The sequence below is a fragment of the Gopherus flavomarginatus genome, chromosome 8 (genome assembly GCF_025201925.1).
Source record: "Gopherus flavomarginatus isolate rGopFla2 chromosome 8, rGopFla2.mat.asm, whole genome shotgun sequence".
Classification (NCBI taxonomy): domain Eukaryota; kingdom Metazoa; phylum Chordata; order Testudines; family Testudinidae; genus Gopherus; species Gopherus flavomarginatus.
In genome coordinates, this window is record NC_066624.1 from 30,050,273 (window position 1) to 30,075,624 (window position 25,352).

At 38.4% G+C, this 25,352-nt stretch overlaps 1 protein-coding gene across 2 annotated transcripts in view; it reads right to left on the bottom strand.

Annotated features, from left to right (window-relative positions):
• The window catches only part of CHM (CHM Rab escort protein), a 157,368-nt gene extending 139,705 nt beyond the window's left edge, over positions 1–17,663 (bottom strand). For both annotated transcript variants that reach the window (XM_050965046.1, XM_050965045.1), the window contains exon 1: positions 17,596–17,663. In XM_050965046.1, the coding sequence (XP_050821003.1) occupies positions 17,596–17,644 (49 nt within the window). In that variant the 5' untranslated portion in view covers positions 17,645–17,663. The remainder of the gene's footprint in view (positions 1–17,595) is intronic.
• Between the last annotated feature and the right edge of the window lie 7,689 nt (positions 17,664–25,352).

A 25,352-nucleotide genomic window follows, 5' to 3' on the forward strand; every position in this document is an offset into this window, starting at 1 on the left:
TACAAGGAATGCAAACCCACATGAAAAAAGAAATAAGAAATACTCTGTTAAATATTGATTGTTCAGCTGTTTTTAAATTCTCTCCTTCCAAAATGGTGGATTTATTTTTTGTCAAAGATGACAATTCCTTGTATATTAAAATGGACATAATAGGAAAGACAGTGAAGAAAAAGATACATCATGAGCTATGAAATATGTGAAAATAGCACTGGTATGTTGTTATTAAATGTAAACTTAAGATCTCAGAGGTTAGGATTACTCCCCATGCTGCGCTTTAGGATTTAGAGATATTCTCTCCAATTTCTATATGCATCACTGGCCCGATCCAAATCCTGTTGAAGCTAATAGAAAGATTCCAGTTGACTTTAATGGGCTTGGGATCAGGACCCATGTGACAGTGGAGATCAGCTGAGATACTTCCCATTCTCCCAGGAGCCCCTAGATCTCTGCTCTTGAGAACCAAAAGGTTGCTTTTTGATGGAGCATCTCTAGCTGTGGAACTTGCACTTTCTGTTATTAAGACAGAAATAGAGGTTTACGTTAAGTAAAGCACACAACACATCTGTTTGATCAAGCATTTGTTCAACAGTGAAGCATTTGTCTCATTAAGATTTTAGTTATACTGCACTGGGGCTACAAGTAAGACTGGAGTGGTTATTTGTGCTGTCCAGTGCAGGAAACAATGAGATATTGTTCTTTGTTTGTCGTATACCTAAATGTCATGGTACTGGCCACAACAAAAAAATTAAATGAATAAATGGTTTCAAATGAAACAAACTTGTATTCTGAGGAAATTATTTTCAGCTTTTTAAAATGTATTTACTCTAAAACTTAAGTCTTACACAAACTCTTAATGATTTGGCAATATGCTATTTAATACTTTTTTTTAAAGCTTTTCAATTTATGTTTAATACTACATTTCAGATCTACAAATTTTAAAATCTGAAATCTGCCTACTTTTCAGGGTCATTTATACCTTTCCACTTCAAATTTAAGTAAAAAGCACTGCTTCCTTGTAAAGTATTCTGCAATGAAATTCTAGAATTAAACATAGTGAAAATAGGAAATTTTCGTGAGAGTTAATATGACATTTTATTATAGCAGAAAAGTCTGCAGATCCATTATAGCATGTCTTTCCCCCTGCTTGCAGCTCCTTGGAGGCAGAATCAAATGTGTCTAGCACAGTAGGCCAAGAGCGGCCATATCAGAGAAGATCCAGACAGTTCAAGCTACTTCCAACATTACTTCATCGATCTAATTTTTAAATTTTAATCCACACATTATTGGATACAAGAAATTCATATAAACACTTTACTCCTGGGGGGGGGGGGGATTCTGCAGGACTGTATGCCTGCAGAAAACAGTGCCCCCGCCCCCTGCAGATTTCCTGTTTCTCTGCAGAAAACAGCAGAGAAGCTGCTCATGGAGGGGAGGGGAGGGGAGGGGAGAGGGGCAACCATTGGTTCAGTTTTTGGTGGGGGATTGCTCCCCTTCCACAGATGCAAGGGCTGGGGGACAGATGGGGTTACATGCCACTGCCCCCCTCATTCTGCAGGCACAGAACTGCCCAGCTGAAGGAGGCTGCATCTCAGCTCTGCTGTCTCTGCAGCTGAACATCCCCTCCTGGTCCTAGTGCCAGTCACCCTCGGGAGGCCTCCCCTCATTTCCACCACCTCCCATTACCCAGGCCCACTGCAGGCAGGCACTCTTGTATAGAAAACAGGAGGGCTCCCAGCACACAGAAGGGGAGTATAAGGGAGTGGGGGGTGGGGAGAGAGGCAGTGAGGAAGGAAGAGAGTGGAATAGGGCAGGGGGAGGGGAATGTGAGAATGAGGGGTGGGGGACGGAGAACAAAAGGGGACAGGGGAATTGCAGGCGGAAGCGGAAGCCCAGCACGCAGCATCCCCTCAGTGGCAACAGCAGGGCTTCTTTGTTAAAAAGGCCCATTGAACCCTCACCATGACAAGCCACATGCACCTACACCTGGACCCTCCGATGGGCCCCGCATACCCAGACCCTCAGCCCACTGATCCTCAACCTGCTGCACCTGGACCCCTACCCCATAAATCTCCAATGAGTCCCAACACCCAGCCCCATTTCCTCACACCCAGACCTACACCATCTTCACCTGGATCTCCTGAGTCCCACTGCCATGCCCCTGCAACCAGAACCCCCCAATGAGCCTCTGAGAATCAGACAAAATTTCATTAATGCTAATGTGATTCATAAGTAAAAATACATAATACCTGTATATTTATTGTAACTAAATTGCCTCAAAGTTATGTATTAAATACGGCATGGTCATTAAGGTGCCAATATCAGCTGTAGTTCCGCTTACATGAGGATATAAAAGTTAGGTATGACTGAATTTCAATTCAGCGAGCTCTCACTGTTTAATTTCTTTTATTTAATTGCGTGAGTTAAATGCGATTGACAGCCCTAATTTTTTCGCTAGATTTGACTGGGCAGTTTTGAAAATTGATCACTATAACTCACAGTTTTAATCACACGACAGAATACCAATTGAAATTTATTAAATATTGTGGATGTTTTCTACATTTTCAAACATATCGATTTTAATTACAACACAGAATACTAAGTGTAAAGTGCTCACTTTATATTATTTAGATACTTGCACTGTAAAAATGATAAAATCATTTCAGTTCACTTCTCACAAGTACTGTAGTTCAATCTCTTTATCCTGAAAGTGCAATTCACAAATGTAGATTTTTTGTTACATAACCGCACTCAAAAAACAAAAAATGTAAAACTTCAGTGCCTACAAATCCACTTGGTCCTACTTCTTGTTCAGCAAGCCACTAAGACAAAACAAGTTTGTTTACATTTACGGGAGCTAATACTGCCTGCTTCTTATTTACAGTGTCACCAGAAAGTGAGAACAGGCGTTCATATGGCACTTTTGTAGCCAGCATTGCAAGGTATTTACATGCCAGATATGTTAAACATTTGCATGACCCTTCATGCTTTGGCCACCATTCCAGAGGACATGCTTTCATGCTGATGACGTGTGTTAAAAAAATAGTGTTAATTAAATTTGTGACTCAACTCCCTTGGGAGAGAATTGTATGCCTACTGCTCTTTGTTTTACCCGCATTCTGCCATATACTTCATGGTATAGCAGTCTCGGAGGATGACCCAGCACATGTTCTTCATTTTAAGAATACTTTCACTGCAGATCTGACAAAATGCAAAGAAGATACCAATGCGAGACTTCTAATGATAGTACAGTACTTGACCCAAGGTTTAAGAATCTGAAGTGCCTTCCAAAATCTCAGAGGGACTAGGTGTGGACCATGCTTTCAGATGTCTTAAATGAGCCCCACTCTGATGTGGAAGTTACAGAACCTGAACCACCAAAAAAGAAAAGATAATGAAAATGAACATGCATTGGTCAGCACTGTTTTGGATTATTATTGAGCATAGACATTTCCTCTGGAACGGTGGCTGAAACATGAAAGGACATATGAATCTTTAGCACATCTGGCACGTAAATATCTTGCGATGCCCGCTACAAGAGTGCCATGCAAATGCCTGTTCTCACTTTTTGGTGACATTGTAAACAAGAGGCAGGCAGCATAAGCTCCCACAAATGTAAACAAACTTGTTTGTCTGAGCAACTGACTGAACAAGGACAGAGTGGACTTGGAGCCTCTAAAGTTCTGCGTTGTTTTATTTTTGAATGCAGTTTCTTTTAACATAATTCTACATTTGTAAGTTCAACTTTCATTATAAAGAGATTACACTACAGTACTTGTAATGGGGGAATTGAAAAATACTATTTCTTTTGTTTTTTACAGTGCAAATATTTGTAATAAAAAAATAAATATAAAGTGAGCACGGTACATTTTATATTGTGTTGCACTGGAAATCAATATATTTGAAAATAAGGAAACATCCAAAAATATTTAAATAAATGGTATTCTATTATTGTTTAACAGCGCAATTAGTTGAGATTTTTAGTCACCTGACAGCCCTAAAAAATTCTATAGCAAAAATATATAATTGATCTTAATATAATCCAAAATTTACTTTTAGCTTTTCCACTTCACTCTCCATTTGATTAGCAACCATTTATTATTACACAATGCCCCACATGTGCAAGGCTCTTTCCAGTAATTACAATGGACAAGTTTCCTGATCCAAGCTGCTTATATAACATATACAGCTGCAATTGTTTGTAGGAAATGTCTCAATTCCTGAATTACTAATGGAAATTGGATCTTTCCACTGTAACTAATATGTTTGTACCAAATTATACAGGACTTTTGTAGCAAAAAGTTTAAACATTTAATTCTGTTAAATATCTCTATTAAAGAAGCCATGAGAGGCACTTTATAATAAAAAAAGTGTTGGAGGGAACCATAAAGCAAAGGAATGCAGGAAGCAAGCAGGTACTTTCAATACAAAAAAGTCTCTGTAGTCACACAGACACACTGACACAGCTGACACACTGTAATACATTTTACTTGTATTTAAAAGACTGTAGCTGATAATTCTGGGGGTGTTCACTGGATAATCCTAATAGCAAGATCTTTGCAATAGTTAGAACTTGTAAGACATTCATGTACAGCAACTCCTCGCTTAACATTGTAGACATGTTCCTGAAAAATGCGACTTTAAGCAAAACAATATTAGGCGAACCCAATTTCCCCATAAGAATTAATGTAAATGGACCAGGGGGTGGGGAGGAAGGTAGGTTCTAGGGAAATTTTTTTCACCAGACGAAAGACTATATACACACACAAGTTTTAAACAAACAATTTAATACTGGTACACAGCGATAATGATTGTGAAGCTTGGTTGAGGTGGTAAGTCAGAGGGTGGGATACTCCCCAGGGAATGCCTTATTGCTAAATGATGAACTAGCAATCGGCTGTGATGAACTAGCAATCAGCTGAGCCCTCAAGGGTTAGCACGTTGTTAATGTAGCCTCACACTCTACAAGGCAGCGCGACTGGAGGGAGGGGAGACAGCACGGCAGACAGACACACCGTGTGTGTGTGAGAGAGAGAGATGCACATTTCCCCTTTAAGTACACTGACATCACATTAACTACACTGCCTTTTTAAATAGATCAGCAAGTTGAGACAGCACCTCCTGCCAGCAAGCTCCCTCCGTCCTGAGCCCTGTTGTGTGTCCCCCCTGCCCTTTGGAAATGGGGCAAGCAGGATGCAGGAGTAGGGGGGAAGGGGACACCCTGATATTAGCTCCCTTCTTCCCCCTCCACACCCCGCAAGCAGGAAGTGCTGGATAGCAGCTCCAAGGCAGAGGGCAGGAGCAGCACATGGCTGTGCTGGGATGGCCTGATATTAGCTCCCTTCTTCCCCCTCCCCACCCAGCAAGCAGGAAGCGCCAGAGAGCAGCTCCCAGGCAGACGGCGGGAGCAGCACATGGCTGTGTGGGGAGGGACAGCTGAATTGCCAGTAACTGATAGCCTGCTGGGCAACTGCCACACAGGGAACTTAGGGGAATGGGAGCTAATAAAGTGCAGGGCCAGCTCCAGCTTTTTTGCCACCCCCAGCAGCTCTACCGCACCACTTCATTCTTTGGCGGTGGGTCCCTCACTCCCTCTCGGAGGGAAGGACCGTTGCCGAAATGCCGCCAAAGACCCGGATGCGCTGCCCCTTTCCATTGGCCACCCCAAGCACCTGCTTCCTTTGCTGGTGCCTGGAGCCAGCCCTGATAAGGGGGCTGCCAGTTCACCCTGGTTCCGAGCCCTGATCAGCTGGCTCCAATGGGCTGCTCTTCCTGCAAGCAGTGGACAAAGCAGGCAGCTGCCAAACGATGTTATAAAGGGAGCATTGCACAATTTTAAATGCGCATGTTCTCCAACTGATCAGCAACATGACAACGTTAAGTGAGCAGTTACTGTATTGCGGTGACAAGCAATGTGTAAATGCCTAGATTCAAAATGTAACTAGCTTGTGGTTTTTACCAAAAATATATATAAAGTAACCTAAAAAGAGGTCTGGGGTTTTGTTTTTGGTTTGTTTGGTTGTAGGTGGTGCTACAGAACAATAAAATAAGATATTTCTGGTGCTACAGCAGCCGCAAACTGAGTAACTGAATGAAGTATTTAGAAAGGAAAGACGATTCGTAGATTTAAACAAGATCCTCTGATTGGTCAAAGGGAGAAGCACATGCCTTTTTACCTGATAAAACAGAATTAATCGCCTCACCAAAGGCTCTTATGCAAAGTAAGATGCCACAGCATAAGAGGGAAGGTGCTCTCATGGACTGGAAACTGGTTAAAAGATAGGAAACCAAGCGTAGGTATAAATGGTCAGTTTTCAAAATGGAGAGAGGTAATCAGTGGTGTGCCTCGGGGTCTGTCCTGAGACCAGCCCTATTCAACATATTCATAAATTATCTGGAAAAAGGGGTAAACAGTGAGGTGGCAAAATTTGCAGATACAAAATTACTAAAGATAGTTAAGACCCTGGCAGACTGCGAAGAGCTACAAAAAGATCTCTCAAAACAGGGTGACTGCGCAACAAAATGGCAGATGACATTTACTGTTGATAAATGCATAGTAATGCACATTGGAAAGCATAAACTCAGCCATACATATAAAATGATGAGGTCTAAATTAGCTGTTGCCACTCAAGAAAGATCTTGGAGTCACTGTGGATAGTTCTCTGAAAACATCCACTCAATGTGCAGCAGCAGTCCAAAAAGCAAACAGAATGCTGGGAATAATTAAGAAAAGGATAGATAATAAGACAGACAATATCACGTTGCCTCTACATAAACCCATGGTATGTTCACATCTTGATTACAGTGTGCAGATGTGGTCTCCCCATGTCAAAAAAGATATATTGGAATTGGAAAAGGTTCAGAAAAGGGCAACAAAAATTATCAGGGGTATGGAACAGCTTCCATATATGGAGAGATAAATAAGATTGGGATTCTCATCTTGGAAAAGAGATGTCTAAGGGGAGATATGATTGAGATCTATAAAATCAGGACTGGTGCAGAGAAAGTAGATAAGGAAGTGTGTTTACTACTTTTCATGAAACAAGAACTAGGGGTCACCAAATGAAATTAATAGGCAACAAGTTTAAAACAAATAAAAGGAAGTTATTTCTTCAAACAATGCACAGTCAACCTGTGGAACTCCTTGCCAGAGGATGTCACAAAGGCCAAGGACTATAACAGGGTTCAAAAAAGAACTAGATGAATTCATGGAGGACAGGTCCATCAATGGCTATTAGCCAGGATGGGCAGGAATGGTATCCCTAGCCTCTGTTTGCCAGAAGCTGGGAACGAGCAACAAGGGATGGAGAACTTGATGATTATCTGTTCTGTTCATCCCCTCTGGGGCGTCTGGAACTGACAACTGTCAGAAGACAGGATACTGTGCTGGATGGACCTTTGGTCTGACCCAGTAGGGCCATTCTTATATTCATAATGACATGGAACTACCAAAAAAGGAACATCAGAGGGAAAAATATAGACAGAGGTTTTGTTTGGAAGTAACTAAGCTGAATACACATGCAGAATAGAACAGTCTCACACCCAGCTTCAGTTCAGACAACCTGGCAGGGTAACATGAGAGAAAACACCACAGCTTCAGTAATTTTCTCTTTTGTTCCCAATGTCTGATATATTAAACTTAAAAATTGAAGTGAGAAACAAAAACAGTCAAAAGAAAAATATTCAGGAATATACATATATCAGCTTTCAAAAAAAAAATCAAGTGTCAGACGACTGAAATCATGATCAAGTATTATGCAAAGCTCTCCCTAAAGCAGTATCATAAAACATTTTACAGTGATCATAATAAGCATATTTGTCCATTTCACTCCTCTTTTAGAAGAGTCTCAGGGCCCATTAACTTTGTAGAACCAATAAGCATGGTTCAGTGCCACTAAAATGCTACTCACTACTTAAATTTTATTTTAATGATTTCTTCTTGAGTATGATTTAATTCTATTGCTCTTAGCAGTACCACTTTTTAAAAACTCACTGGCAACTTATAACAGTTTAACAGGTCGTCTCTGCATACAACTTTTCGGTCTTTTCTGTAGTACCAAAATTATTTTTCCTGCTATTTACAGTATTAGGTTTTATCCAAGTAACTCATCAGAGCATGTCATAATTTCAAAGAAACTGGGGCGATGAGTCACTGTAGCATATACACATGCCCCACACACACAAAACTATCAATATATACAGTTATACTAAAAACTTTTGCATAAACAATTTGATATCACAGAGTAATGATGCTAAGATTGTCTTGAATGGTCAGTTCTCCGAGTACTTACATCTACAAGAGATTAACAGTACTATTTATACACCAAGGACCAGAGGGGTTTGATTAAGGACAAAAATGTCCTGGGAACACTAGATTTGTAGCAATTCTATATATAGCATAATAAAAGCATAAATGCAGACAATATTAAACCAACCGTTCCCAAGATAGGAAAAGAAAAGTCACACTGGACAAAATCCACAAAGACAGTTTCGGAGAGCAACCAAAGATGTAGCTATTTTTGTTTGACTTGTATCTGAGTCTTCCAAGACCTCTCCCTCTTTTTTTTTTTTGCTTCCTTGCAGAAAGATGGTCTGATCCTGCACTATTAATGAAGTTATCTTTATACTGGGGCTGGAAGCGGGGTTGCAGATTATTGGATCCTCTGTTTTTACCCCACTTCAGTCTTGGTAGTATCAAGACCCTAAGTAAAATGATCCGAGAAGTAAAGGGTTCACAGAATTGCAAAACACTCATACTACATGAGGGAAAGGAAAGAAGCAATACAGAATATCTGTGATAGTGTCTTGTGCTAAAGACTTCTGAAGCAGAACCCTGTCCATTTTAAAAGGACTCTGAAAAGGCTTCAGTGGCAGTTGCATTGTCTGAGAAGTTTTTGGATGTGATGTCCAAACTAATCAGGAATTAAATCAGTAAGGGCAAGCACTTACTCAAAGCAGAGGCAGCACTTGAAAGGCAGAAAGTTAGTCAGGTGAAAAAGTCACTGAGAAGGCAAAGAAAAGGGATATCAAAAACTTTAGGCGTGGCTGTGAATATCAGTTTTGCTCTCTTGACACTTAAAAGGATAGGGGATTACTCATTTACAAAAAATGTAGCTCTGTCCCCTGATTTATAAACATTAATACAACAAGTCAATGCCACTCTGCTAACCTATGAGATTAAATAAATATCTTTAGTTACCATTTATTTACAAAGATGACATGAAACAAACATAATATTTCAGAAGTTCATGGGAATATCACATGTTTTTATAAGTGACCCAGTCCAGCTTTTCCCTATCATGTGCCTAAATATTAACTTGTGTAAAACGAGACTGCTTATTTATGAAAAGCAGAGTAACCAAAATATAAAGGAGAGAAAGCAAATTATCAAGTTATAGAGAAAAATTCCTGAGGAACATCCTAAAAACATCTTGCAGCAACATTAGGAGTTATTCATTTTTCAAAATTCACTTTTAGATCAGAATAGCTAATATTCAGCTTCGTAATTCACATCTACAATTTTTAGGTAAGTTTTACAGGATATATCTTAAAAACTGTATTAGTATCTGGAATTGATTTTTTCTAACACTATACTTACATAAGATAAACATAAAATAAAGTACTTACACCACTCCCAGCATATCGAATAATAAATAATAGATTCCCCTGACAGGACTTTGATGACCTGGCAAAGCCCGAGTGCTTTCAGCCAAAATCATATGAAACCATAAATCACTCTATTTTATAGAATATTTCAAAATGGATTCCTGCTTTCCACCTTGAAAGTCATTTCATATGTTATTTATAACCGACGAAGACCAGAATGGAAAGAAAATTGCATAGAACTAGAAAATTTACTGTGACTGCTTTTATAAAGAATAACTTTTAAAAAAATTAGAATTACTGGCAGACAAAACATGTGAATACAGCCACCTTTTAGACAACAACATCCTTTATTTTACAACTTAAACAGATGCCAACACAGGCCTTCTACAATAACCAGACAAGTTTAAGCAATGTTAATATTACAGTATATTCCAAGCAAACAAGGCAACTCAATTTAAGACAAATACTACATCCAATATAAAGGCACTAACTACGTTAGAGATAGCATCAGTTTTAACTCAGAATGGTTTCTACCATAACTTCAATGTTATTGAATTGGTTTGTCTATAATTTTCTCTTTTTAAATCATCATTTAAAGAGAAGTGTATGAGCCTGAACACTTGACAGTACCATTCTATCATGTAAATTAAATTAACAAGTTTATGCTTTTTTCTGAAAAAGTGCAATTTTATCTAAGATCTCATAATGTCCTCCTCTGGCACTAATAAGTATAACCAGTCTTTTAATATTCCTTAATTTAAAGACTGATCCTCCAAACAAATATGAATGTGAATAAATTTACTCAAATGAATAAACCCATGGCCTTCAACTTATTACTCAAGTGAGTAAAGTGCTTGCAAGATCAGGTACTCTGAAATACTATTCTCAGACAGATTAGGAATTCCTACTCGTTCATTTAAAACACAATTTTTTTAAAAAGCACAGACTGATTAAATTGGCAGTAATGGCTTATGGAATGAATGACATGTATAATATCTGTTAAACAAATGAGGTTTTTCAATTACTAGATAATTTAACCAAAATAAAACTATATACTGCATTCAAAATATAATGATATTTGAGTGGCTTTGATAGGATGTTAAAAAGCCTGACTTCTTAAATATTATGACTAAAAAAAAACAGAACTCACAAAAAAAGATGTTGCTATAGCAGGACAAGCTTGCTTAATTTCTTAACCCGGGAAATTCAAGATGTGGTTAGCAGTTTTGTATCCTTTGATATCTAAAGTCCTAAGGAAAAGGGCATTAAGTTTACCTTCACTTCGATAATGAAAGTTTTGTTGCTGATTTAGACCTACAATACAGCCAGAAATATAGCATACATTCTTATATCACACAGCTAATTATATAATTTCCTTTAAAAAATGAAATCATCTTTCCATTGTATCAGGACAAAAAAACCTGCTGTATTTAACTGGAGATCAGGCAAGCCAGTTCCTTCAGTAAATGCAACATTTCTCTTTACTTCATGAGTATCATGGTATTAATTCAGAAGCTAGGAGGAGGAGGAGGAGGAAAAGAAGTGAAGTATTAGTTGGAGAACTGATGACCAGAATTTAGCGTAAGGTTCCATTTTAATTAAGTTCACCATGGGGAAAACAGTTAAATGAACCTGAAATAAGAACAAATTCAAATCTAATGTCACCTCTTAATTGAATCACTAAAATTACCAGATGCACAAATTATACAATCAAAAACAGGAAAAAAGACAATGCAAGGGTAAAAGGTCTTAATTACTAATATGCATTAAAAAGTCAGCATAAATATTTTAATGTTTTACAAAAATCATGTTTTTGACAATTAGATATCAATGGCTACACATTAAAAAGTTAACATTAAGTCAACACCAAAAAGCAGAGAAACACAGAACTAAGGCAATATACTAAAACTGACTACCCACAACAGCCTCTATCTTTTGCATCTTTTGAACAGGAGCATTTTGGTTTGATAATGTTTAGTCATACTGCTATTGTAAAGATTCGTAGATTCATATGATGTTATATGTTGATAGGGATTGTTTATCTAATCTGATTTCCCACACAATATTGGCCATAAAATTTCATCCAGAAATTTGTGCATCAAGTCCAGTAACTTGTGGTTCAATTAGAGCAGTGGTTTTCAACCGGGAGCCATGGACTCCTGGGAGTCCGCAGACTATGTCTAAGATTTCCAAAGGGGTCCGTACCTCCATGTGAAATTTTTGAGAGGTCCACAAATGAAAAAAGTTGAAATCACTGAACCAGCACATCTTTTTTAGAAAGACATCCACTTCTGATTTAAAGATTAAGTGATGGGAGAATCCACATTTCTTGTCAGCTTTTCCAGATGCCTTACTTCCAATATGAATGAGTCTAGCTAATTAAAATACAATGTATGTGCAATACCTGATCTCTTCTAAAGTTCAAGGAAAAGGTAACTAACACAAATAAAATACGCCCCCTCCAAGCTGCTAATCTCTTCCTTGTCTTTTGCCCTGACCATAAGGCCCACCTCACTGAATCCTTCCACTGACTCCCTGCTTTCCACCACAACAAACTGTATAGCTCTTCAAGGCCTGTCACAACTCTGCCCCTTCCTACTAACCTCTTGTTTCTTACTGTGTTTGCCTCAGCATGAAAGATGCCTGCCTCCAGCACCCATTTTGTCTGCCTCTCACTAAATGCCACTGTACATTTTTCAGTTCACCCTCATGCATGTACTTTCTCCTTCTAACTTCTCTTCAAACTCCCATTTCTGTCAGCCAACAAGTATGGTAAGGGACACTTAGGAATAGATTATGGTTCTGAACTACTTAAATATTTTATTTTAAATAAAAAATATTTCAGAGAGAGCTAATCTAAGTAATTTATCTCAGTCCCCTTATCTTCCCCTATCTCCATTTGTTTGCTAGACTAAAGTATTCAGGATAGGGACCGAATCTCTATGTGTTTGTAGGGTGCCTAGTACACTATGGCCCTAATCCTACTTCGAGTCTTTGGGCACTAGAAGCATACAGGCAAATAAGAGAACGTTGATTTGCTTTGAAAACCCCATGAAATTCCATTCCTATATAACATCTAAACTTCTGTACTTGATTATTTTAATTTTTGTATAAATACCTATGGCTTAGGCTCTTTTATAAACTGAAACAGATAAGATCCAATAAAAAACCCTCAGTTTAGAAGATGAACAGAGTGTAACTCCTCCTTAATGGCAGATCTACTATATCACTAACTACAAGTAAAAGCTTCAATGCAGCAAGGACTAAACTCCAAAGGGCATAGCCTTTGTCTTACAGCACATCAATTATTAATCCACAAAGATTAACCTTCACAACATCAAGGCATTACAAAGATTAAAACCCCTATTTACTCAGTCATATAGCAAAACCCTAGCTGTACTGTCCTCAGGCAGTCATCTTCTAGTAACTTCCAGCATTCAAAATAATCTCCATAGTACAACCAAAAGTGAAAAATGGAGACACCTTAACATTTCGGTCTAGACATGGCAAATTGTAAAACAAATTATTTGCCATGTACAGCAAGTCAATCATAAGGTTTATACTTGTTTCTGTGTATTAGGATTTTATGTTAAACATGAAAACGTGATGGTGAGCAGCCATAATTGATTTTAATTACTGAAACCTGAGTCATCTGAAACATCACAGAGTCACAAGAGAAAATGACATGAAGCTTGGGAGATCATCATGATGTGGAGGGCACTGCAGAAGGGCTGGCTGGAACTTGTGATTTATGGGCAGGAGCTAGCTGCTCCCTGAAGTCATAACTCTGCTCTTCCGGGGTCTGAGAACTGAAAAAAACAGACTTCCCCTTCAATGCCAGGGTTTAGAAAGCACTTTTCAGAGCTATACAACATTCTGGACTTCTTACATTTTTCTGGCCTCTCTCAGACTGAGAGGACAGAACTTGTTACTAACTAAGAAGAGTTGATAGGTTTTAACCTGTCAGCAACACTTTTCTTCAGAAAGGGAAATATGCAGAGGTGAATTTACTAACAAACTGGAAATTCTGCAGCAACATGAGATGAATGGGAAAACATTTGGAAAATGAATATGTAATTTTATTTACTATGAATCTATAAACAATGACCAATTTAATTTTATTAATGTACCAATTTTTCCTACCTACATCATTTAGGCAGCTATTTAGTCTATGTATTTCTTTTTAAAAATATATATATATTTATACTATGAGATTTTTAAAGTCAATACTGCTCATATACTTGCATGTGCCTAACCCAGGGGTCGGCAACCTTTCAGAAGTAGTGTGCTGAGTCTTCATTTATTCACTCTGAGTTAACGTTTTGCATGACAATAATGCATTTTAATGTTTTTTGAAGGTCTCTTTCTATGAGTCTATAACATAACTATTGTTGCATGTAAAGTAAATAAGGTTTTTAAAATGTTTAAGAAGCTTCATTTAAAATTAAATTAAAAAGCAGAGCCCCCTGGACCAGTGGCCAGGACCCAGGCAGTGTGAGTGCCACTGAAAATCAGCTCGTGAGACGCTTTCGGCAGGCGTGCCATAGGTTGCCTACCCCTGGCCTAACCTAAGGGTGAGGGAGATACCTGAAGTATACAAGCAAATAGCATCCAACTGGCTCTAGTCATGCACATTAGGTATCTATAAGTTAGCCACAACAGAGTAAGAAAAATGAGAGAAACCCTTAGACTTCAGAGTATAAATCAGTCAATAACTTATAAGAGTCAGGAAGTCTTTCCCTATGGGAAGATTATTCCATAGTTGGCAATTATACGGTATTTTTGCACCTTTCATCAGAAGCATCAAGTACTGGCCGCCACTGGAGACCGCACATTGGCTTAGACAGACAACTGATCTGAAGCAGTGAGGCAATTGCTTTCCATGTATTTTACGTTACGTGATCATGAAAAGCAATAAAACTCCATCATAGGTTTATACTCTGTCCTACCTATACTCTGTACTACCACCATCAGTAGTACTCTGGTATCTGAGAGGCAAGAAGGGTTAGCTTGGTCAAACACTGATTTGACTTTCAGGGAGAATTTTTAATTGCTTATACATCACAGATATGCAAGTAATATGATTAAGCTTTTTCACTGTATGTGAAAACGTGTGTATACCGAAACTGAGGCTTGGCTGCTTTTTAATCACTAAATTTTCACAGGAAACAAATGGAGTTTTGATATACCCTGACTACCATTCCCTCTCATTCTTCTTCACACTATCTGACCACCAGGAATTGAATGGCAAGGGAAACTATTACAGTTTCTTCATTAGGTCCTCAATCCTGCTACTGATCTATACGAATAGCCCATAGAGGTCTCTTGGTTCACCCAAGAATCTTGATTTGGTACCTTTAATAGGAATTATGTTCACCAATGGAAAAATACTCACGTTTTACTATTTTTTGCTAGCCCCTATATTAACTAAAATCATTTAACAATAATGCACACATAATAGGAATGTGTTTTTTTGACTAAACCTTTTAATCAGCAAATATTCCCAGAATATGCCATTCAGGTATGTCTACCAATAAAAATCTCCTTCTGTCTCTCTCACACCCCCAGTTTAAAGGTTCAGAAGACTTCAAGTTAATTTGAATAGCACACAATTATTTCATAAAAACAGAATGGATATAAGGATTTTTTTAAAAAAAATCTGATTTTAATTTAAATTAAATAGAGGCTTATTTTTAAAAAATAAGCCTATTTAATTTAAATTATTTTAATAGACCATAATAAATTTAGGCCTTAACATAGGCTGTCAATATCCAATTTAATTTTAAATAAAAAAGAATACTAAGGAGTATGTTTTTGCTGCAAAGTTTTAAAGAAAGTCAAATCCTGAACTGGTGGAAGTCACTAGCTAAGCACTTGGAACTAGAATTTATTAAACTACTAAACCAGCTTTTGACAGCAATAGCCTCTTCTGTGGGTGCAGAAAATATTTTCTTCATTTCTGTTCATTCAACTAGCTCAGTTCAATCATTAATTCATTTAAAGTTAAGAAACCATTGGAAGTTGAAAAAGGAAAAAGTTGAAAAGAAGTTGAAAAAGCTTGTTCTCCTCCAATCTATGAATAAAAACTAGATGCGAGAGGATGAGATCTTCTAGTTCTAAAATCCTGAAGGGCACAGTTTCTGGTCACTATCAGTTCAATTCACTAACTACATTTAAATACCTTAGATACACAGTTTTAATACACAAAATATATTTTGATAAAGCTTTTTTAACCTATCCAGAGCGTTTAAATTAGTTTTATTTTTTAAATGATGTTTTATGCTAACTGAATTTGAATTTCCATCCAAAGAACATGACACAAATTGCAAGTCAAAAATTAATCTTTTAGTAAATAAGAAAAGATAATTAAAATAAGAAATGTAAAAAATATGAATGTGAATAGATGTAAGTCAAGCTATATATTTGGCTAAACAAATATGCATAGATGTAGTGTATCCTCCTGTTCTAGCAAAAAGAGGCACCAAGTTTAGTATAAAGAATATATTTAGCTGCAAATCAACATGTTTTCATGGTTACCGACCCAGGAGAGTCAAATTCTCATTAGGAAAATAATTAAGTACAAATGCAAAACTTTATTAAAACTGATTTAAATCAAAATGTCCTTTTTGCTGATTTAAATCACTGTTTAAAAAAATCAGCGATTTCAATTGCTCTATTTAAATCACTCCTCCTCAATAAAAAAAACAACCAACATGATTGCTTACTTCAAAAGAGAGAGAAAAATTACAGAACTAGAAGGTTCTGACTGAAGAGCTAGGGTCAGAGCAGACCCCATGAAGCTTCAGCAGGGTGCTTGGATCCACCCAGCCAGATCTGATTGCAGCATTGGGCTCAAAAGCTGGTGAAACTCAAGTAAAGAGGATATATGGGATGGGAATAACCTTAGTTTTGTACAAAATAATTTTAGGAATAACCACAATAGTTTAAGATTTTCTATAATAAGAGCTGTTTCAGCTAAGCCAATATCACCACTGAGTTCTATGAAACAGCAAATATTTAAGCACATCTGCTCTCAATTCAGTTATCTGGCCAGAAAATCCCCTTCAAAATGAATACAAAAGGAGAAAATTTGAACAGTTTGTTTTCCTGGTAAATATTTTGCTGTGGTTCAATCAGATATTTTAGAACTACCTTAAATTGCTTCAAAGTAAAACATCAGCTCTTGTTTATGTAAGTGAAATTTAGAGAGATTGTCAATATCACCACGTACACTACCTAAGGAGATCCTGTCACCTAAGATTTAATTTTTAAAAGTTTTAAAGGGCTTAAGGATAATATTTTAACTCAACCAGGAGGAAGACCGCTTACTATAGGTCTGGTCACAGGTGTATGAGAGTCTAAAAAGACTATAGATACCAGAAGAATATCTGGTTCCGGCACCAAGACTTGAGCTCCCTTCTTCTGAGGCACAATTCATGCCTTTTGATTCCCAGTAGCTGGCCCCAACCCATGCCTCAGATTCACAGTCCTTTTCCTTATCCACCTCCTTGTTAAAGTCCCAGTCCCATCCTTACCTCAGCAACATGTCCAACGCCTCATTCCCTTGATCTCTGTTCCCTAGCAGCAGCACCTGTCCTTGGTCCCAGCACTATAGTGTACAATTCTTACCTTGCTCCATCCTCCCCTCCAGCATCACCCCAGCCACCTGCTCAGCTCCCCTTCTTCAGCCTCGTTGTTCTGATTCCCACCCCACAAGTACAGACCTGGCACCCCATCCTCCCTCCTCCTTAGCCTCAACTCCTCCGACTGTGCCTGCACAGCTGCTGTCTCCTGCCACCGACCTCGGTCCCCCGAGCCTCCAAGCACAGCTCCCGCCTCTCAGGCACCACCTCGTCCCTATAGCTCCACACAGCCCTTGAGACCCCCTGCCTCGTCCCCACGTCTGCTGCCCCGCGCACACAGCTCTGCCCCCGCGTCCCAAAGCGCTACCAGCCAAAGCCCAGATCCGTCCCGAGGGTGCGACTCTCATACCGGTTCCTATCACCACCACATCAAACTCCGAGGGCAGATTGTCCGCCATCTTGGGAGGGGATCGATCATGTGACCTACGCTGGCGGAAATAAGTCTGCAATTCAAGGCGAGCGTCTGGCGGAAGTTGCCGGGTCCGCCGTTGCTGCTTTGTGCGCCTTGCATTATGGGGAGTGTAGTTCTCGCGGGAGTGACGATTCCCTTAAAGGGATGCTGGCGATTTAACGATCGGGCTCGTGGCTGGCGGATATGCAGCTGCTGGACAGAGCAGGGCAGGGGGCAGAGCCCTGACTGTCTGCTGTGTGCCCACCCAGAGCTCTTAGGACATGGTCAGCCTCATGCTCCTCCTGCACCCACTGTATCCTGATAGGGCGTAGCATGGCTGGGAGTAGGGCGTCCCCTATATCCGAAACCCGGAGACCTGCCCCTGCTGGGTCCAGCCCTGCACGCCTCGTAATCCGGAAGAGAGACTAGCGTATTGCTGCCTGCCTCTTTCAGAGACTGTCGCCAAAATGCGAGGGTCTGTGTGGCTCTTCTTATGAGTCAAGTTTTGCTGCTCTATCCTTAGTCTAACCTTCTCCTCATTGCTGCTTTCACTCAGACACTTCCCTAAAGAGCTTTGTCCTTTTGAGGGAAAGAAAAACAATCTACAGTGGGAAGTAAAAACCTATAAAATGCTATCCTTGAAAACAGCTGGTCTCCTCTGTCCACCCTACATTCCCCTCTGTGGCTCCTGATCTACAGTGACTCTGGAAACCATCCAACTCATATAGTTACAGACAGTATTATCTATCCCATGAACTATTCTGTTTGCATTTAAATCATCCAATTACATTTAGTTATATGCTACTTCAATACTTAAATATTTGTTATCATCATTCTTCCATTCTTTCACATGGCTTAGCCAGGGATACAGATTTAAGCATTTTGGTTGTAGGTTGATTCCTCTAAATCCAGAACAATTGTTATTCTTTGAATTGTCTCCAAAGTGGCAGTGTCTTTCTGTTAATGAGGTGCCCAGAACTGAATGCAGTATTACAGAGGGAAACCCTTACTTTCTCACTTCATGATTTTATATTTATCCATATGCAGCCCAAAACTGCATCAGCCTTTTTTGCTACCATCTTGTATGTAATTTGAGGCCCACTTTGTTGTCCAATGTCACTCCAATAGAGACTCTCTTTCAGCATTACTGCTTTCTAGCTTTTTCCCTCTTTATGTGTTTTGGATTATTTTTCCAAGATGTATCTCGTTTTGTTATTTTCTTCCTATGTTGTATCCAGTCTCTTTAGGTCCATTTGTATTATTTCTTTTTCCTCACTGATTTTGCATCTCCTCTTAATTAAGTATTAATCACAAACGTCATTGGGGTGCTGTTTAATCCCTTCTGTAGATCACTCATGAAGATACTAAATAAATTGGACAAATCACTGATCTCTAGAGCTAGTTCAATAATAGAAAAATAACTACTATTTTGTGAATGCTATGGCTTCAGATCAATTTGAGTGTACTCAAGCCCTTTAGCATTCATACATCTGTGAACTTTTGAAAATAGTATGAATCAATAATATACTCAAATTCAAAATAAAATTCATGTGCTTATATTCAAACACCTATTCTAAGTATAATTAATGTATTACACATTAAAATACTTGGGTGACCAATTCTGAACTTTGAGTATTATATAACAGCACTAGATAATTCACAAAAACTCTATAGACTGATGTTTGTTTGTTTGTTTGTGATACCAAATCAATTTGCAAATAATGGGATTAGTCTGTGTTGGGATTCCCTCTGAGAACTCTTTCCACTTGACTTTGCAAAAACTCAGTTTGACTCCAGATTGCATCACCCAAGTATCTTTATTTGGCATACAGCAAAGCTACGCTGAGTTGATCAGGTACAGGGCATACCACAAATCCAAAGTTATATAGAAAACCTCTTCCTTTATATACATTTACGCACTACATTACACTTGATGTACATTGCATCATATGTTTTGGCACGGCTTGGTTAGTTTGTAGGAACTTATCTCTGTACAGTGTGCTTTATCCGTGTGCTGTTCATGCATAATCTGACCTCTAATTTACATTTAGGTTCGTTTCCTAATACTGTACGGGGAGACTTTGGCAAACCAGTAAAGTGCTTGAAACCACTATGGCTTATTGTTAAAGGCGGCCTAGTCAGCAAGCTGTAAATTGGCCATTTAGCAATCTCAGCTTGACCAAGGCAGAAGGGGAGGGGGTTTGGGGTGCCAGAAAAAGGGCAGCTTGACCCCGGGTCCTTCCTGATAAGAATTGTTTTGAAGTTGCTGATACATTTTAGAAGAGCAGCATGTGCCCCAGGAGTGTCTACTGGGGTCTCAAGGCTGCAGACTCTGGAAATACCCACACCTGGTTAATCAATAATCAGAAGGAACTTATTGCTTGATCATTGAAATGCTTACTTAACAAGGTTTCTTTAAGGCACATGTCATTCTATTACTAATGTATAAATAAGGGAAAAAAGCGGAAAAAAGTGGAACTAATTTGGGGACTCTTCGGGACTGGTCTCTCCCTCTGGTTGCATCTTCTGTTCCCCATCAGCAGATGGGCTGCCTCTGTGTCACTCAAAAGCCACACTCAGTTTTGGTGATTATCAAGGGTTGGGGGTGTTTTAGTAATCTTGTTGCGGATGCATGTATGTGCTTGAGACTAGTAAAGTTTAGCTTTAAGTGAAAGCACTCTTGTGTTGTCTTGTTTGTGCCAGCCATCTATCGGTTGGACGGCCGTGTCTCCCCGATTTATTTCCTGACACCTCCTCGCACAGAGTAAAAGTTACCAAGAGCTTTCGGTTGAAAGAACCCTGGGTACCAATACCAGGAAGTTTCTGCTGATCTTAGCTAGCCATCTTGATTCCAGAAGACTGCTTGTTATGACAACTTAATCTTCCATGCACTTTCCCAATCATACCCACTATGAAATTGGCAAGTTACTTAAGTCAAGTTATTTATGTCAAGCCAGGCTGTGAATGCTAAAAAAAGGGTAAAAATTCATTGGATTGTATATTCTGTTAATACAATTTGACTAGCAGAATATCATTCAATTATTTCCAACTCACCTCTCCCCAGTTTAATACTATGCATTTATCATATATTATAACTTTGACACATTTGTTTATGATCCTTTGGCCAGTTTGAAATCGATGTGACAATGTTCATATCCAGCTGATGTTATTTAATGCCGAGAATAAGATTTCATAAATCACTGCTGGATGCTTAGTTAAATTACAAATATGCTATTTCTATGGTACAACTTAATCTTATCCTCTAATTTAGAAATTCTGTCAAAAAAGTTGTCAAATTTGTTTGGTGAGAGGTGTTCTTTAAAACGAATGCTGTCCATTTCTTATACTATAAAGTTTAGGGCTAAATTATTATACTCGTACTCAACTTATCTTGCCATTTGCAATATTTAATGATTTTTCTCATGATGTTTATTTCATTATTTTATTAATGACAACATATATTTTATAAAGTCTACCTTAATTTTAATTGTCTATACTTCTTTCATTTATTTTGCTTGTTGAAGATAGATTTTAAAAGGGAGCTTAGACTCTCAACCATTTTTTAATAATTAATTTAATTCCTTTCCACATTTATTAACAAGCCAACATTACTTCCTGTACTGGTATTACTTTGTTCTCTGTTATATTCAAAAAATCCCTTCTTAGTTTCCTTAATCCCTTCAGCTAGCATTTACTCCTTTCTTTCTGTCATCATCTCTTCCCTGAAAATCTTAACAGACTCTTAGCACTCATTTGATTTCCTCCCTTCTTTCCCAGGGAGATCTAGGTAAAAGAATGGTGAAACAAAAGAAAAGGTGGCCAGTGTACTATCAGGGTTCCACTGTTGCTACTTCAGGGTGATGCACCAGGAATGACAGGAGATATAAACAAAAAACGTAAGTAGATACAGCTATAGTGATTAACGGTGGGATCCCCAAGGAGACTTAGGAGTTGCGCTGCTAAGTGCCTAATTTTTGTGTGTCTTGGAAAATCACAGGAACAACACTGTGAATGATCCACAAAGCAGGCAAGGAGCCTATACAATGAACTGGTAGAGATGGGCAGCTAAGAATGCAATCCACAAAAGCCAGTATGCTAGGCAGTGAGCCACCTAAGATAGCCAATAGGAGATGCAGATGACAAGGGTGTGTGCTAAGCCCCACCTCTGTCTCAGAGGCACCTATCTTTCCTGAGTGATGCATGAATAGGAACCTACTGCCTGAAGCCAGGCAGCTTAGGCATCTAAGTCACTTGCTACAGGAATGAGTTAGGTGCCTGAGGCTACGTCTTCACTACCTGCCTGCCGTATCGGTGGGTAGCAATCGATTGCTCGGGGATCGATATATCACGTCTCATCTAGACGCGATATATCGATCCCCGAACATGCTTATATTGATTCCGGAACTGCACCAACCCGAACGGAGTTGCGGAGTCGACATGGGGAGCCGTGGACATCGATCCCGCGCCGTGAGGACGGTAAGTAATTCGATCTTAGATACTTCGACTTCAGCTACGTTATTCACGTAGCTGAAGTTGCCTATCTGAGATCGATTTTCCCCCGTAGTGTAGACCAGCCCTTAGTCACACCACACAAAATGTCTGGCGAGCTAACAGGTGGTTATGATGGCAGCCACCTTATTACTTTTAGCCCAGTGGTTAGCTCACTTGCCTGGGATATGGGTGACACAGATTCAATTCCTCTCTCTCTATCAGAGTGGGAGAAAGAATTTAAACAGGGGTCTCCCATTTCTCAGGAGCGGGCTCTAACCACTGAGCTATGGGATATTCTCCCAACCACTGCTGTTGAATCTGTTCTACTGTGCATAAATAAAGATACAGAGATTGGAGCAAGAGTACTGGACTTAGGGTCACCCAGCACCTGGACTACAGAGTGTCTCTCATTTCTCTCTCTCTCTCTCTCTCTGGAGGTTAGGCACCTACAGCATTCAGCAGCAGTTTTGTGGATCACAGTGGAGAATGGGACTTAGGCACCTAAACCCGAGTCTTAAGCACCTAAGTACCTTTGTAGATCTGGGCCTAAGGGCCAGATCTTCAAATGATCAGCACCCATAGTTGAAACCAGATTTTCAAAAGAGCTCAACATCCAGCAAATCCTATTGTAGCACTTTTGGCCAGATTTTCAAAAGAGATTGGCATCAAATTTGTTGGACTCCTTTGAAAATCTAGTATTTATTATGGTATCTAAATGAAAGATGAGCAATTTTGAAAACCCCGGCCTTAATAAGTTAAGTAAGATTACAAAGAGCTAGAAATACCTACTCTAAGTACAAAAGGATAACGTTCAGACAGAGTTTCATTTTTCACTCTGCGTTTAATGCCTTGTGAATGTTTAAACTAAATTCTTAATGATATCTGAATGTGTGTGTGAATATATTCAAGTCTTAACACCTTAAATCATAAGTAATAATAAACCAACCAGTAGCCTGTTAACACCTTATTACAAGTCTCTTGCTCACACAGCAAAAGAATGGAAAAAAATAGTAGAAAACAACTAATGGAAAACAGAGACCACCTCAGCCCTAAAGTTCCACCAGACATGGTAAAGTTCATGCACAACAGAATCCTTGTTGATAGGACACACGCCAGAAAGTTTAAGAAACACAGTGTTCTAGTGGAAAACTTCAAACAACATTAAAGACAAATATAAAATGTGTTCACACATCGGGGCTTCTCAATAGGCTAAAAAACAAATAACAGATGAAGAAAATCAATAGTTATAATATTTAAGGCTAAACAAACAATGATGGATTCTAATGATATTAAAGGAGTAAGACCAAATCTTATGTCCCTTATAATTATCCTACCAGCTGTTTTGCAAAACTTTGTTTACAGTTTTCCTGTCCTGCAGTCTCTGTAGCCCTATCCTATTAACAAAGGCTATCTTTTCCTTGTTTTTCACCCTCAACAACAACTGTTCAACCCCAAATACTTCACAATGTTGATCATCCCTGTCCTAAATGTTTAGAGATGAAAAGCAAATACCATCATATCATTGAGAATGTTATAATCTATAATGTAATATTTTATGAAATGTGACAGAAAGATTATAAATTCTCCTCTCAGACCCTTTTCTTGCTAAGAAAAGGAAGTGTGCATGAAAACATTTCAAGTATTTAAACTTGAGAATGTTTTATGATTTAATACCATTCTAAAAGTGCACAGGGGTAGAGTGATTTCCCTATCAATGTCTTCCTGTATCCAAAGTGCCCAACTATTTATCCCATCACAAAATGCTGTTGTTTGGTTCTCCGAGCTCCTGCTAGCTTCATTCATAAGATGGCAATCAGTACAATCCTATTTCATGATGACAGTCATTATCCACTGGACCAGAAATTCTTCTTAGTACTAGTTTATTTGACAAAATGTTCATCTAGGGTCCTTAACTGCTGGATTTGTCAAGCTCTGCAATGAAAAAAATACTTCTCTATACTGTTCAGTTTTAGTATTGGCAACTGTAAAAACAAATAAAAGAGAAAAACAGTATATAAATATGAATAATTTTATGGGAATGTCATGGACCTTTAGAAAATGTCTTACCATGTTTTTCTCTTTAGCTATTTAATTGCAATGTCATAGTAACAGAAAGCAGCATACCCAATTCTGCACGGATGAATAACCGCATTCAATAAAGAAGATTTAACAGAGTAAATCAAACACTGGATTAAACATTTTCTGCATAACAGACCACAAAATGGGCATTCATTTTACCAATAGATCCTCTGCATTAGAAACAAATAGAAGTGCACACCAGCATAATTAAATTGCACATTCAGTGGCCTCATTGCAGAATTTCCCTACATTATATTAAACTAGGACCCAGTCAATTAGAATTGCCTAAACACATTCAAGAATGCACATTGACAAGATTAAAGGTAAAAACTGTACCTATTTACATTCAATAAATTAATTTGTTTTCTTTGTTTTGGTTTTTTATCAACAAGGTTTGAACTAATACATAATCCAGCACAGCATTTTAACAAATGATCCAAACTGCATCATTAAAATAATAAAAGTTCACAAAGACATTCAAATCCGATGTTATGATTTCATGTTTAGCCTTCTGATGTTCATAGTCTTCCATTTTTACCAATTATTTTCCATATTTTTGTTAACTTTCAGCAAAATATTTTTTTTCCTTTATGCCTGATATTCAAGCTTTTTCATGTATTTACAGAATTTAACTTTTAACTTTAAAAGTCTGCCTTTCACAGTAGCATAAAATAGTTATACTTAGTTCTTAATCTTTGTCAAACCACTTTACAAACACATAATTATCCTTGCAACAGGTCTGTGAAATCATTAAGTATTTTTGTCTCCATTTCACAAATGGAGAAAACTGAAGCAAAACATTTAAGTCACATGCCTAGAACCACAGAAGAAGTCATATCCACAGATTTTGCTTTTTAAATCCTTTTATGTTAACTATAGTCAAAAAGGATTTGGATACCCCCTTTCTATTAGGAAACTTTCCTTAATGTAGCCTCCAATCTTTATTGTGTTTTATCCTTACAACTCTCCTTGGACGTACTATTATTCCCCATCTTAGGGTATGTCTACACTACGAAATTAGGTCGATTTTATAGAAGTTGATTTTTAGAAATCAATTTTATAGTCGATTGTGTATGTCCACAGTAAGCACATTAAGTCAGCGGACTGTGTCCTCACCACCATGGCTAGCATCGACTTACAGAGCA